This window comes from Peromyscus maniculatus, chromosome 7, assembly GCF_049852395.1.
Source record: "Peromyscus maniculatus bairdii isolate BWxNUB_F1_BW_parent chromosome 7, HU_Pman_BW_mat_3.1, whole genome shotgun sequence".
Taxonomy (NCBI): Eukaryota; Metazoa; Chordata; class Mammalia; order Rodentia; family Cricetidae; genus Peromyscus; species Peromyscus maniculatus.
In genome coordinates this window covers 84,297,430-84,312,838 of record NC_134858.1, presented here as the reverse complement: position 1 = coordinate 84,312,838, position 15,409 = coordinate 84,297,430, and the positions used below count along the sequence as shown (strand labels likewise).

At 41.1% G+C, this 15,409-nt stretch overlaps 1 protein-coding gene across 8 annotated transcripts in view; it reads right to left on the bottom strand.

The window, feature by feature from the left end:
* Filip1 (filamin A interacting protein 1) overlaps positions 1-15,409 on the bottom strand; it is a 210,396-nt gene that overhangs the window by 49,660 nt on the left and 145,327 nt on the right. For all 8 annotated transcript variants that reach the window (XM_076576780.1, XM_076576782.1, XM_076576783.1 and 5 more), the window contains one exon: positions 1,826-1,999. In XM_076576780.1, the coding sequence (XP_076432895.1) occupies positions 1,826-1,999 (174 nt within the window). The remainder of the gene's footprint in view (positions 1-1,825; positions 2,000-15,409) is intronic.

Here is a 15,409-nt window from a genome sequence, read left to right as displayed (position 1 = left end):
AAATCTGAAAAGATTCATGCTAAATACACAGTCTTGCAGACTCTGAAGCCTTGATTTTGCATCTCTCCCTGGAGGAAACCACACAGCACAGATTATGAAAGGCTATAAATGTAGCCTAGGCTAATCATTGTCCTGCCTCAGCCCTTCGAGGGCAGCGATTACAGGTCTGTGCTACCATATCCAGACAGAAAAACAAATATTTGTGTGGATGAGTAGCCAGCCTGGGATAGATGGTAAGGCCCCGTCTCTAAAAGAGGTTATTGAGAGGAGAAAGAACCAGAAAAGCAGGCCTAGTGCCTCCAATCCCCATCTCATAGCTAAGCATTTCTGCATGGCCTCCTCCGTTTGTGTTCCAGATCAGACCCCTCTCCTCTGTCCAGGTGCATCTCCTGCTGGTCATCAGAAGCCCCTCTCTGTGTACTGTTTTCAGAGTTCAGTGGATTAGGGGTGGTGATTCTGGTTAAATGTGTCTGCTCTGGTGGCCTACCTCTCCCTTGGGGTTGGGGAAGTCACCTCAAGCCCTAGTTGAGGAAGAAAAGAATTAGAAAGCCTAAACTGAACTCTATCACTGTCATCACCATCCTCATCCTCATCCTCCTCATTGTAAAACTGTTATGTATTTTGCTCCTCATCCCTGCCCCACCCACATGAAGAAGAACTTGAGGGTATGAATAATTATCATCTCCCAACCCAAGCCAACACTAATGGTGAGTAGTGCCTGAGTATCTAGCACGGGCCAGATGCTACGGGTCAGATGCTACGTTAAAAGCTTTATAGCCATTGTCCCACTCAGTTCTTACAACACCACTGTGAGGTGGCTGTCACTCTCACCCCACAGATAAGGCACCAAGGTGAGCTGAAGTAGATTCTGCAAAAACCACACACAGCTGGATCCCAAACAGCCAGTTACCTGATCTGAATTCTGCCCCACGAACAACTTTCTTTCTGCCCCCCCCCCTTTTTGGTTGCATTTTAGGGAAAGCTGAGAGTGGAGATTTGCATTAATCAGAAAAACGATGGAGCTGTCAATCTGTTTCAAATACTATCTAAATCAGATCTTGCCACTGATTTAGGTTAAAAGCTAAATTTAAAACTCGTTTCCTCTGACTTTTAATTTCTGCTTTTTAGTTTATCCTACTGATTGCAAAGCTGAATTTTGAAGTATCAGTGTAGCTACATCCATTAAACTAGGACCCTAATTTGACACTGAACTTCCAGTATAGCATGGGAGAATTTTTTAAATGTCATGTCATAGGTAATAACAATAGCCCATAATTCCTAATATAATCTTGCATAAAATGATTCATTATAGCCCTAATTGATATTATTTTATCTTAAAAATTGCCCTAAATATTTCATTGAGATTTTTGTCTTCACCACTGGAATTCACATAAGACGTTTTAAATTAGGACATTTAAAGATACTCTCAAAGCAGTGGTATTAAACCACAACTATCAATAATGAATTCAATCTAAAGTTAGGTTATCATTTTTATAATAATCCTGAAAACTCAATGTGAGAACTAGTCAGCCCCTCAAATTTTTAAATATGCTATTTCTTAGAGAAGCAAAACAATAATGTATTTCAAGAGCACATAACTTTCCTAATCATGTGGAAAAACATATTTCAAACCCAAAGCATGTTTAAGTAAAAGCTTGGGACTCCTATCAGAACTTATCTAGTACAGCGCACGAATTACTTAACTATAGTTAATTTTGCATTAGAGCATCATAACAATTTTGCATTTGGGAGGAAACATCAAAACATATAAAAGGAAGAGGGGCAGTTTCTCTGCAGTTTCTTTCTAGCTGGTGCTCTGATTTACCTCTGAGATGGGTTTCTCATAGACATCTTCTCCTATGGACTTCTCTTGAGCAAGGATGGCATCTCGGTGCAGGACCCGAAGCACCTTCTCTGGCTCTGCAGATCCATAATGTGCCTCCAGAACCTCGGGCTTGGTTTTCTCTGTCTTCAGCATGTGGATCACATCTTCTCTAGCCTGTGGTTGAAGGTACAGCAAGGTCAGATGGCTGACACTGCAGATCACACATCACACTCACAAAATCAGCAAGGAGCTTACAGGATGCACCCCACTGCTTCAGGTCTATTGCAGATTCACTGGGGATTCTGGTTTTTTTTTTTAACCAACTGTAGATTGGCAAGCAGATACTCTGCTTTGGTTGCTAGGAAGCAGGGGAGCAGAAAAAGAATTTGTGCTAATATTAACTACACAAAAATTGCTTTACTTAAGTAGCACTGATATGAGAGAGGAGGCAGGTAGGACTGGTCCTGGAAAACCTGTTTCAGTATACATGAGGTCAGCAATTATCAAAAGCCTCCAGTTTTCTGTTTATGCTCTCAATATAGTATTCAAATCTGTTTTATAGGAAACCCCACTCCCTTTATTCTATAACCACCTCATTGTGGTTATAACTCTGTATGCAATTAATGCACAGCCATTCTTACTGATCTCTCTCATAAGGAATTTGCTTTGCACAACATATGGTTGAGAACTCACACTGTCCTGGGATAGGCTTTTAACCAGCTAGTTCATATCAAATTTATCTTTTTAACAGCCAGACTATCACCAGACAAGTCAGGTTGGTAGGTCATGGTTAGGTTTTCAGTGGTTTAGCTCCACATTTTACTGAGATTCTCAAGACCTAGTCCAAGTTGTAGGTCTGTGGCATTGTCTTTGGTTCCATCCTACCATGCACACACCTCCGGGTGCCTTTTTTTTATTGCTTTGTTGTGATGCAGGTGATATCTGCTGTGTATTCCCCCTCTACACTTGGAGCTGCCTTACCAATAGGGTAATAGGTAAACCAGCATGACTTCATTGTAACTGGTTGGGCACAGATTTCAGTCTGTAACAGTAAAATAGTTTTTTCCCCTGCACCAGTGCTAACTGTGAGTTTAAAATTGCAAAGACAGTCATTACGGTGCACACCTTAAGAGGAGAGTTAACTAGTTAAATTGAGTATTGAGTTCATAATCTGACCATAACAAAATTTGTGTTTCTTACGCTTCTCATTTTGTTGCTTTTTTTTCAGTCTCCAAATTAATGTCACCCAGAAGGATAAAGATTAAATTCACTAGTGGGCCAGCAGTGAATAAGAATTTTCATATCAGCGTGGCTGATACATATTGACATACTTATTTTGAGAGAAAATGTAAAATACTAATTTTGTAGAGCTTAGTAACTAGGAATATTAGTGGGAATATTAAGGCTGGAAAATAGGCTAAAGAAAAAGCAGTTCATCATCACGAGGAGGAAACCACACAAAGTGCAGTGTCTTGTCAGGCTAGCAGGGGACTATGAAAATCTGGGACAGGGGCCTGGGGCTAGCAAGATGGCTCATTTGGGAGAGTGCTTGCAATGCAAGCATGGTGCCCCAAGTGTGTATCTTCAGAAGCCACCTGAAAGCAGACACAGTGGCACATATCTATCGTCCAATGAGAGAGATGCAGAACAGTAGCTTTTCTTAATGGAGACTTCCGGTGTGCCAACCTCTATCATCACCATTTTTTTTTTACTTTCACGTGTGATTTCAAATTTGCCTGCCTTGTCCACAAGCCATGGCATCCACAGTTTCTTCTTTCAAGATGACATTTTCATCTTTAGTCAAATTTAAAAAAAAAAAAAAACTGACCTCAGATATGGGAATGATTAAAAGAGAAAGATGGTCACATCATTCATTTGCTATTTTTATTGAAATTTTGGAGGATAGGTAGCCAAATGGTCTTGTTGGGCACAGGCTGTGACCCCACGTCTGGTAACAATATATGTACTTATGTGAATGAGATGAGCGTTGGAATCCTTCCTTCTGAAGATCAAAAGCAGTTGATGTACAGGAGGCTCCTGCACTACAGGGCCGCCATAGGTTCGGGTTTATGCCTTGCCCGGGGTTATTTGGCAGACAGAATAAACAAGGGCTAAAATACAGCCGAGTCATCTATTACTAAATAAACTGCTCCCTGCCTCTGCTGATGAAAGAGGCATTTTCTTTCCCTTCTCCCTCTCCTCTCTTCCTCCTCCTTATTGTATGTGCACATGCACATGTACATACATTTGCTCATGCATGAGCATGTGTTTGTGGAGGCCAGGAGTTGATATCATGTCTTCCTAAATCACCTTCAGCCTTACATGTTCAGAGACAAGGTTTCTCATTGAAATTAACAATGGTAACAATTTTTTAAAAGGAATGAAAAACACGCTCATCTATGCTTCACTGATGAGACACACAAAGGCAAATAATGTACCAGAGTGTTTACTCTCTTCTACCTAGAGGCTTGGTCCTGAGAAAGCCACCTGATTCTGACTACAGATGACCCTAGTCACAGCGTCCCTGGGATCAAAGACAAAGACATAAACTCAAAGTCATAAAGATTGTGCTCCACCCACTTGTTGGCATTGTCAGGATTCCTTTTGGATTATTCAAACACAGCAGAACCTGAGGACAGAACAGTCACTGTGCTGGGTAGGGATGCCACGTGCACAGGAGCACAGGTCCCCATCATGTGTGTGCTGATTCAGTCACAGTCCTACCTGACCTAAGGAACTGCCACAGAGCTATTCACAATTGGCCCCCCACCACAGAGCTATTCACACACTGGCCCCCCACCACAGAGCTATTCACACATTGGCCCCCCACCACAGAGCTATTCACACATGGGCCCCCCACCACAGAGCTATTCACACACTGGCCCCCCACCACAGAGCTATTCACACATTGGCCCCCCACCACAGAGCTATTCACACACTGGCCCCCCACCACAGAGCTATTCACACACTGGCCCCTCACCACAGAGCTATTCACACATTGGCCCCCCACCACAGAGCTATTCACAAGTGGCCCCCCACCACAGAGCTATTCACACACTGGCCCCACACCACAGAGCTATTCACACATTGGCCCCCCACCACAGAGCTATTCACACATTGCCCCCCACCACAGAGCTATTCACACATTGGCCCCCCACCACAGAGCTATTCACACATGGGCCCCCCACCACAGAGCTATTCACACATTGCCCCCCACCACAGAGCTATTCACACATTGGTCCCCCACCACAGAGCTATTCATACATGGGCCCCCCACCACAGAGCTATTCACACATTGGCCCCCCACCACAGAGCTATTCACACATTGCCCCCCCACAGAGATATTCATACATTGCCCCCCCCCCCCACCACAGAGCTATTCACACATTAGCCCCACACACCACATTCTGAAGACTGTTACAAGCTGTCACGGGCCATGATATAAATACAGCAGATGTCAATTGATAACTCAGATGTCAACCCACCAGATGAGTAATTCTCTGATGGAGGACTCCATTAAGCAAGGCTTACAGGACTATAGACTCTGAAAACTGGCTGCTTCTGTCTGTAAATTCACATGTGCAAAAAGAGCTGTGGAATATCCCCATTACCATGCATTTTCATGTAATGTGTACTTTGTAATCTCATGATCACATCTCAATCTTATGGGCACTTATATCTGTGGACTGTCTAAAGACTTATCATTAAGCTGTATAATTTCAATAAATAAAAATATACTAGGATATCCTTAATAACTAGGATTATTGCTTCATGAGGACTCTAAGCACTTAGGACCTGTTTTTTTTTTGTCATTAGCTCAAATTAACATAAAGAAAACAGCAATTTCTTCTCAGTTCTAAGATAAGCTGCATACAACTGGCTGATTTGGGCCTCAGAGCAAATTCAAATTAGACTGTTTGTCTCTGTGAATGGATCATAATTTAAACTTTCACAGATAATACACAAGGACAGAGGTTCAGATGTCTGGTTTGTTGAATCTAAGTCCTTTAGACACAAAAATGACCTAAATTGCAGCTTCCCCTTGCCATGTCTAGCTGATAACAGGACTGACAACACTCCCTGCTCAGACCTTTTAGCAATTAACACTACATACAAATCTCTAACCTCAGTTTATGGTTTAGGCTCAGCTAACTAACTGTTTATTGTTTAGGGTCCAAATAATGATCAATTAACCAAGTCCAGAGAGGAATAGTTTTATGTCCAGCTACTTTGGGAAAAGTTTCACAATTAGCCAGGATTACAGAGGATGGTCCTCACAGCCTTGAATAAAGAGTTACAAGTTCCCTTCTCTGTGATCTGTGATTTCAAACAAGATAATGTATGTGTGTGTGCGTGTGCATGTGTGTATGTTTGGGACCGTTTTAATGCCACCATCTGGGAAATGCCAAACCCCATGTCACCACCTATTTGTTGCCATGGTAAATGGCTCTGCTTCTTATTGTTTACTCAAGGAGAATTAGAACAGGAGAATTAGGGGAGAGAATTAGAGCAGAGAACTAGAGCTAGAGAACTGAGGAGTAGAAAATAAAGCGCATTACCCTCAGATCGTATGTGAGTCTTTTTCCTTCAGATCGGTAAAGAAATTTTTCTAAAGTCCCACTACTCTGAAAAACATTCTTTTTGCAACCCTGGGTGCAGTCCTGACAGTTGGTCCCAAAGGCTTTAGCAGAAGACTTATACCTCACTGTGGATAAGTGTTCCAGAAGTTGGCTTTCAAACATAAACTAAAGTAAACACTCTTGACAGCATGAATTGCACTTTTAATTCATACTAGTTTATGTGACATAAGCATAAAGGAAATTAAATAAATTCTAAAGCAATAAGACAAACAAGAACTTAATTAAAACATGAAATATAATCTGCATTGTTGTATAATGGGAAGAGCCTATCTTTAAAGAGCCTCAGAATTATTTTCTGGTCCTAGACCTCAATGACTTATACATGTTGCTATAAGCTAATTTTATCACCTATGAAATAAAACCATAACAACTTCATCATATGAATGTTGTCAGGATGGAATTAGATATACATTCATAGAGTGACTAATGTAAAACTTGGCAGAGAGTAGGTCCTATGTCAATGGAGACATTTATGATAATTTTTTTCTAGATGGCCTTAACTTCTACTGGAGTATATTTATTATGCATAGTGATAACTGTCATAGATATTTTTGTACAATTATATCATGTACTTTGATCCTATTCACTGCTCCCTCCCTTCTTTATTCTCTTTCCTGTTATTCTCATTCCTCTAGTCTCACGTCTACTTTCATGTATATGGTTTATGTATCTGTACAAAATCTAGGATCTGCAGATTGACAGAACATGCAGTATTTATCTACCTGAGTCTGATATGCTTAGCTTAATATGATGGTCTCCATTTGCATCCATTTTCTTGTCAACCACATGTTTTGTTCAACTTTATGATGGAATAAAATCCATTATGCATATACCATTCTTCTTTCCACATCTGTCAACAGACACCTAGCATGATTCATGAACTGGCTTTTGTAAATAGCCCTGCAGTAAACATAAAAGTGCAAGTACAGGATTTGGAAGGATGGCTCAGTGACTGGGCCATGTGCTGCTTCTGTAGGGAATCTGCTTCCCAGCACCCAGGTGAGGCAGCTCAGAACCGCCTGTAACTTCAGCTCCAGGGAATGGGACACCTTCTTTAAGCCTCTGCAGGCCTCTGCATCCATGTGGTATACATCAACTTATGCAGGTAAACATATATAAATGTAAATGAAAATAAATCTTTAATGTAAAACAAACTGCAAGTATCTCTGTGCTGTGTGACTTAGAGTCCTTTGAGTATATATATAGCCAAGAGAGGTATAGTTGAGTCATATGGAAAAGATAAACTCTTAGTTTACTAAGGAACTTCTATAGTGATTCCCATAGTGGCTGGACTAATGTACAGTTCCATCAACAGAGTATAAGCTCTCCCTCCCCGAATCTTTGCCAGCATGCTCCCTTTATGATAGCCATTGTGATGGGGGTGAGATGGAATCTCAACATCGTTTTCTCTGATGGATGATGTCGAACATTTTATTAACATATTTATTGGCCATTTGTGCTTCATCTTTCGAGTGCTGCCTGTTCACTGCATCGGCCCATTTACTGATCAGTTCGTTACTCCACTGTTTAGTTTTTTGAATTTTTAAATAAATTCTAGATTTTAACCCTCTTTCACATGGTTAGCCAGGATTTTTGTCCTCCTCTGAAGGCTCCTCTTCACTTACTTTCTTTGGTGGGTAGAAGCCTTCTGATTTTATGCAATCCCATTGTCAGTTTTTGATATTATTCCTGAGCTACCAGAATCCCTTTCAGATAAGATTTACCTGTTCCTATACCCCTGTCTTCCAGTATTTTCCTCTAGAAGTTTTGAAGTTTGGGGTCATACGTTAAGGTTTTTGATCCAAGTTGAATTGATTTTTGTGCAGGATGAGTGATTTGGAACTAGTTTGACTCTTCCACATGGGGATATCCAGTTCTCCCAACAGCGTTTGTTAGAGAGCCTCTCTTTTCTCCAAAGTGTGTATTTGGCGTCTTTGCCAAATACCAGTTTGCTACAGTTTTTATTTATTTATGTTTCTTCTTTTCTATCTATCTATGTGTCTGTATTTGTGCCAGTACTATGATGTTTTTGTTACTATGGCTTCTATGATATATGTTAAAGTTGGGTATGGTGATTCTTCGAGTATTGTTTGGTTTTGTTGTTGTTTTTGTTGTTGTTGTTGTTGTTGAAGGCTTGGGCTGTTCGGGGTTTTTTGTGCTTCCACATGAGAAAAGGAAACACCTATTTCTTTTATTCAAAAAAACATTTATTCTTGAACTTAGTCATAATATGATACTACGTGTTACACACTTCAGCTTAGTTTAATTATTCTATATACTAATTACCAAATAAAAGAGCTACAGTATATCGTATACTTAGAACCACTCTAGTCTTCATGAACTTACTAGAGGTCTCTGTAAATGGCTGTAGAGATAATACTGAAAAAAAATAGCAATGCTGTTTCTATGATATTACTACTTATAATTTAACAGTCAATCAACATTGCGGTATCTTTTTATTATAGTTGCTGTATTTACTTTGTTGTTGTTGTTATTGCTTGTGTGTGCATGCAAACTGCCACAGCATGCATGTGGAAGTCAGAGGACAATTTGCAGGAGTTGGTTCTCTCTTTCTGCCATGAGTATTCTAAAGAGCAAACTCAGGTCATGAGGCTTGGCCCCAAGTACCTTTACATACTGAGCCATCTCACCTGCCCTTGTGATGTGTGAGTGTGCGTGTGCGTGTGCGTGTGCGTGTGCGTGTGCGTGTGCGTGTGCGTGTGCGTGTGTGTGTGTGTGTGTGTGTGTGTGTGTGTGTGTGTGTGTGTGTGTTTTGAGACAGGGACTCTCTATGTAGTCCTGGCTGGCCTGGAACTCACTATGGAGATTAGGCTGGTCTCAAACTTATGGAAATCCACCTGTCTCTGCCTCCAGAGTGCTGCAATTAAAGTTGTGTTACCACCACATGCCCAGCCTGTGTGTAGTATCTTTTGAGTCAGTGGATTAGTGATGATAATAATGCGATCACAATAAATTTGTTCACTCCTTCAAACACATGATTCAGTATATGGAGAAAAGATCCTGCACTTTGGAGATGAAACCACATCACAACTCCACTTTTAGAACTGCTTTCGTTTGCGTGGTGGTGGCGGCACATGCCTGTCATCCCAGCGCTCTGGAGGCAGAGGCCGCTGTTACACATAGAAACCCTGTCTCAAAAGACAAAAATAAAAATTTTTTTAAAAAAAGGAAAAAGAAATGTGTTGATTCTTGTGAAAAGGGATCAAATCCCAACTGTCAGAAAGCTTCTGCCCTTGAACATTATTTTCACAGAGAAGTTAAACCAGAAACAAGTGGTTAAGGTCTCAGGACTCTAGGGAGCTCTCAATAGACCTTAAGAAGGTGAATGGACCAGAGAGAATGCTTTGAAAAGAGCTCTCAAAATGAGCTGCCTTCTTCTGTTTGAGAGGAGGAAGGGGATTGGAGAAGAAAGAGACAACACAATGTTTAATTTACTCACTGACAATAAACAAATGTGGTTCAGGCACAGAGAGAAACATGGAGTCTCATGTCTCGGTCTCAGATCTACTGCCCTTTGTGCCCATGGTAACACTGGAGAACAAGGGGTGTGGTCTCAGTTGGCTGAAGAAGGAGCTGATTCAAAACATGTGGGGGCAGCATAGAGCCACTCCGTGCTGCCCTGGGCCACAGGTGAGCATGTGAGTCATGAAGTCAAGGGAGGGCATTTGGGCTTTGCCAGACAGCCAGAGTCAGAGGAATAATAAAATGAAACAGATTCAAAAGCAGAGCTGAATCAATCATTCGTTAAATAACTTATGCACATTCAATTGTACAGTGCATTGTATCCAGTATTGCAGAAACAGTTATAACCTCAGAAATTCAAGTCTGAAGGGGATACTGATAATGGGAAATAATTTATAATATGGTACAATAAGCATGCACTGGAGGAAACACAGGGAGTAACAATGTTTGTCCAGAATGCTTGAGTTGAATCTGAGCTAACAGTAGAGACTTCCGGGAGGATGTGATCTGAAATCTCACAACCAATAATGATGGTGAAGGGCTTAGTTAGATGAGAGTGTTCCAGAAACAAAATTGTAAAAGATGGGGCTGGAGAGACGGCTCAATGGTTAAGACCACTTGTTCTTGAAGAAGGCCCAGGGTTCAATTCCCAGTACCCAGATGTTGGCTAGCTAACAACAGTCTGAACCTCCAGCTCCAGATGATCCCATGTCATCTTCTCAGAAGGCACCAAGCACATATGTGGTTAATACACACACATGCAGGTGAAACTCTCATACTCATCAAAAACATAAATGAATAAACAAAAATCTTAAAAAAGAAAAAGACTATGAAATGTCCAAAAATATGATATAGCGCAATAGTAATGATGTTCTCACGTTAAAACCTGTGAGTCACACACTGAGTCATGGAGCAGCAAGAAGCTTTGGGCTTTTAATCCACAGGACAGTGACATGGTCAGATAAGTATGTTATAAAGATCCAGAAGGGGCCCATGAAGATGAAAATGCCTGAGACTGAGTCTCAGAACCCACGTAAAATGGAAGGAGAGAACCAACTGTACAAAGTTGTTCTCTGACCTCCCCTTCCCTCCCCTCCTCTCCCCCCCATCCCTCCTCTCCCCTCCCAAAGGCTATATGGGAGGCTACTTGCTTACTTTCTCTTAAGCTCTCGCTGATAGCAAAACTCTTTTCTGAAATTCACTCTTCCATTGTCTGTGAAAGTCATTCTTTGAGTTCACCGGACAAAACACCTGGAAGCCACTGGCCTATGGTGTTAGGTGACTGCTGATTGTCTGACCCCCAGCTCTTGAGTCATGCTCACCCAAGGCAAGAAAACCTCCACTGTACCATTGTTTTCCCACATGTTACTGTGTTGTAAAACATCTCTACAAGGGATTCTGCACCATAGCTGCATTTGGAAGCCACTGCTCTGGGACAGACACGGCAACTCAACACCTAAGAGAGACTGCTGTGCGTTGGGTCCACAGCCCCTCCCCCCAGCCACTCTTCATAATCCACATGATTTGTTCACCCCACACTCTCTTGCACTATCCTGCTGTCCTGCGGCTCTCGACCCTCCTTTCTCGTGCTGTCTCGAGCCAAGTTCTCTTGGTCTCTCGCTATGCTCTGTCTTTTGCTATCTCCACTATTCTCTCCCACTCTCCCGCTTCCTTATAGCCCTGACCATGTCTAGTCTGCTTTCTTTTCTCTTTGCTCTGGACATTTCCAGAGGCCCTGGGATTTTTTTCTCTCTCTTATTCACAAAAAAAAAAAAAACTTTCCCCTAAGCCGGGCGGTGGAGGCACACACCTGTAATCCCAGCACTTGGGAGGCAGAGGCAGGTGGATCTCTGTGAGTTCGAGGCCAGCCTGGTCTACAGAGCTAGTCCAGGACAGGCTCCAAAGCTACAGGGAAACCCTGTCTCGGAAAAAAAGAAAGAAAGAAAGAAAGAAACAAACAAACAAACAAAGCTTTCCCCTAATAGAATGGTTATGTTGGCAGTTTCTTCTCTTTTTTCTTTTTCTTTTCTTTTCTTTTTTGTTTTGTTGTGTTTTGTTTTTCGAAATAGGGTTTCTCTGTGTAGTTTTGGTGCCTGTCCTGAAACTCACTCTGTAGACCAGGCTGGCCTTGAACTCACAGATCTGCCTGGCTCTGCCTATGTTGGCAGTTTTTTTACTGCACCCTCTTTTATACACTGTGATGTTAACTAAGGATTCTCAGAGGTTCACTCGTTTCCAGGGACTTGTTGGCCTCCTAGATTTCCTCCACGACCTCCTGGAGTTATCTGTCCCACTGAATTTTCTTTACTGAAGGGTCATGGTCCCTTCAGAGCAAGAGGGTCCCTGGAAACTGAGATGTATTTACCAGTTCTAGACTAATCAGGCTCACCAATTAGTTTGCCTGCAAATAAGCTTTAGTTACTAAGGGAATCACAGGAAGCTGGACTGTGAAAATCTAGGCCAGACCCAGGCAAACAGGTACTAGTTGTCCACACTATGGAAGACGCCATGGAGGAGACTGGGTAGCCCACAACATCCCATATGGATTGGAGCAGCCCTAACTGACGTGACAGTGTTCAGAAGCTGAACCACAAAACACATTCATTTAAAAGAAAAATTCTGTGATTGATTATTATGCCTGTTATTAATTTTGACTGTGTTTAAACTTGCTGGAAGATGAAGTCTTTGAAAAAAGTAAAGTTATAATGAACAGGGTGCAGAGAACCTGTTGTGCCCTCCTTCTGCATTTCTGAAGTGGGGACACATGTCACCTTGGGAGCACAATGGGAATGACCTGGGGACATGTCACCTTGGGAGCACAATGGGAATGACAAGGACCCTCTAACCCTCACATAAGCAGAACAATCTCCTATGTCAGTAAGCTTACAGGAAGACTTCAGGTGAAAGTTTATAACTTTTCCCAATGTTAATATAATGTATTTGATTTGACACATAGAAACTATACATACTTATGAAGAACCATGTCATGCTTGTGTGTGTGTGTGTGTGTGTGTGTGTGTAAGTTCAAGACAGGGTGAACATTTACCATTTCTTTGTGGTAAAAACATTCAAAATCTTCTCAGGCACCTTATCCCTTACGTACAAGCAGCAGAACGATAGGCCTGTTTATTCCTGTCCCACGAAGATTTAAAACGGTTGACAGCCCTTTCGCTTCCCAGAATAGTAACAGCATTTTAATATTTACCTGGGTGTTTGTGATGAAACACAGACTTCAAAAAACACTGACCTAAGGTAGGCAGCTCGCTGCAGACTCTTAGGTGATGCCACTCTTGGCCCCTGGCTTCCCCTGACTTGGCTGGGAGGGAGCATACCCAGTGGGGGGGGGTAGAAGCCTACCCCTAGATGATGATCTGGCATGCTTCAAACATGGCATTCCTGCCAAGAGCCATTGACTTTCAACAAAGAATGTATTTGAGAAAAAACCCAAATCCGTCTTTACTTATGGAAGACCCAGAATGATGCTATTCTCAAACACTACCACTCCTTCGTATGATTTAGTTAACTGCTTAAATATAGCTCCATCACTGCAGCGGGAAGGTTGGAACATGGCCATTCTGTGAGCACTTCCCCATTCTGGGAACTCGAGTGCTCTGTATCTATTTACATAAGGTAATTTATTAGTTTACTTGTCTATTTCCTCCTGGAGTGGTGAGCCACTGTGAGGACAGAGGCTGTGTCTACTCGCCCTCACAGAGTGCCTGCCACATGATAGGCACTCGGTAAATATTTGTTGAAATCAAGAAGAGTAAATTTAAGTTATGTGAACTGAGAAGGTCAGTAGCGCTGGTCCTGAACCCCTCAGGACAACCTTGACTACTAACCCTTGTTCAAAAGATCTAAATAGTCACATTTTGTCAACTTCTTTAGTCTTTCATCTGACAGCTTTGTCTATAATTCAGGAGTCACTTTGTTCTCTATAGTTTATTCCAAAAGAAAATATGTAAACGGAATAAGGAAAAACAGCACATTCCACCAGAATGTTGCAATAGGAAATGGGTTATCTTTAAATCGCATACAAATTAAATTACATGTTTATCCAGCTTAGGTAAATTCTAATGTTATAAGTGGATTAAAAGTTAAAAAGTTGTAATTTATAATGTTATTAGCTATTACTATAGAAATTAAACCCAGTTTTCCCTGGATTTTAAAAAGCAAAGCTAATGTGATTAGTAATACAACATACCAAGAGAACATTCAGACATGGTTGGTTTAGAAGGCTATTTGGTGCTTGAAATGTTACTTTTTGCAGTCTCTGAAATAATTTTCCCCTACAACTGTATGGTACAGAGCAGCCTCAAGTTCTCTGCAGAGCTTACTCACTTACTACAGAGCATCTACACACCGCACCAAGAGAAATCTTTCAATAGAAGATTGGGAAGAGATATAATTTGTCATGTTAAAATTTGCTTTTATATTCAAGTTAGCAGATTGATATTTTAAAAATAAAATATTCAAAATTGAAATGATTTTTTTGTAGAAATGGAAGAATTCATGTTATTATTCACATAGAATCTCAAGAGCTCTAGAATAACCAATGCAGTTTCACTAAAGAATGAAGTTAGAGGTCAGATGCTTTCTGATTTCAAAGCTAATTACAAGACTTCAGCGATCAAAATGGTGTGGCACTGCCGTTAAGACAGAGATGCAGACCAACAGAGTGGAAAACCCCTATGTAAATAAAGCCAACCCTAAGATTTCCCACAAAGATGCCGAGACTGTTCAGTGTGGAAGGCAGAGTGCTTTCAACGGCCTTGGGAAAACTGCATAGCCACATATTTAGTAAAATTTGACCTTATCTTTGAGAATTTACTAAAATTAGCTCAAAATCAATCAAACTACAAAAGGCTCATAAAAAATACACAAGAAAAGTATCTTATGATAGTGAACTTGGCAGTTGTTTCTTGAATACACCCACAGCACACGCAATGAAAGAAAAAAATTGTAGAATGGCTGGACTATGTCAAACTTAGAATCTTCCAAGCACTGAAGAATAAAACCAACAGAGTGAAAAGCATCTTACTGAATGAGGGAAAGCACACATGGGCAATGAAGTTAATATGCAGAATATTAAAAATTTCTGCAAGTCCAAAAACTGTTCATGAACAAAGGGCTTCTACAGATGTTTCTCTAAAGGAAAAAACAATACAAACAGCAAAAAGACACATGAAAAGATGACCAATATCATCAACCATTAGAGAAATACAAATCAGAACCAGAATTAAATGATAAATATTTACACCATTAGAATGGGTGCTACCAAAACAAAACAGAAAATATTAAGTGGCAGTGAGGTTGCAAAACATCAGAACTCTTAAGGTACCCGTGGGCAAGTAAAACAATACTGCCAATTGCGACAACAGAAATCTCTCAAAAACTGGCAAACACTTTGCTCTAGGATCCAGCAATTCCATAGCTGGATATGTACTCAAAGGAATGAAGA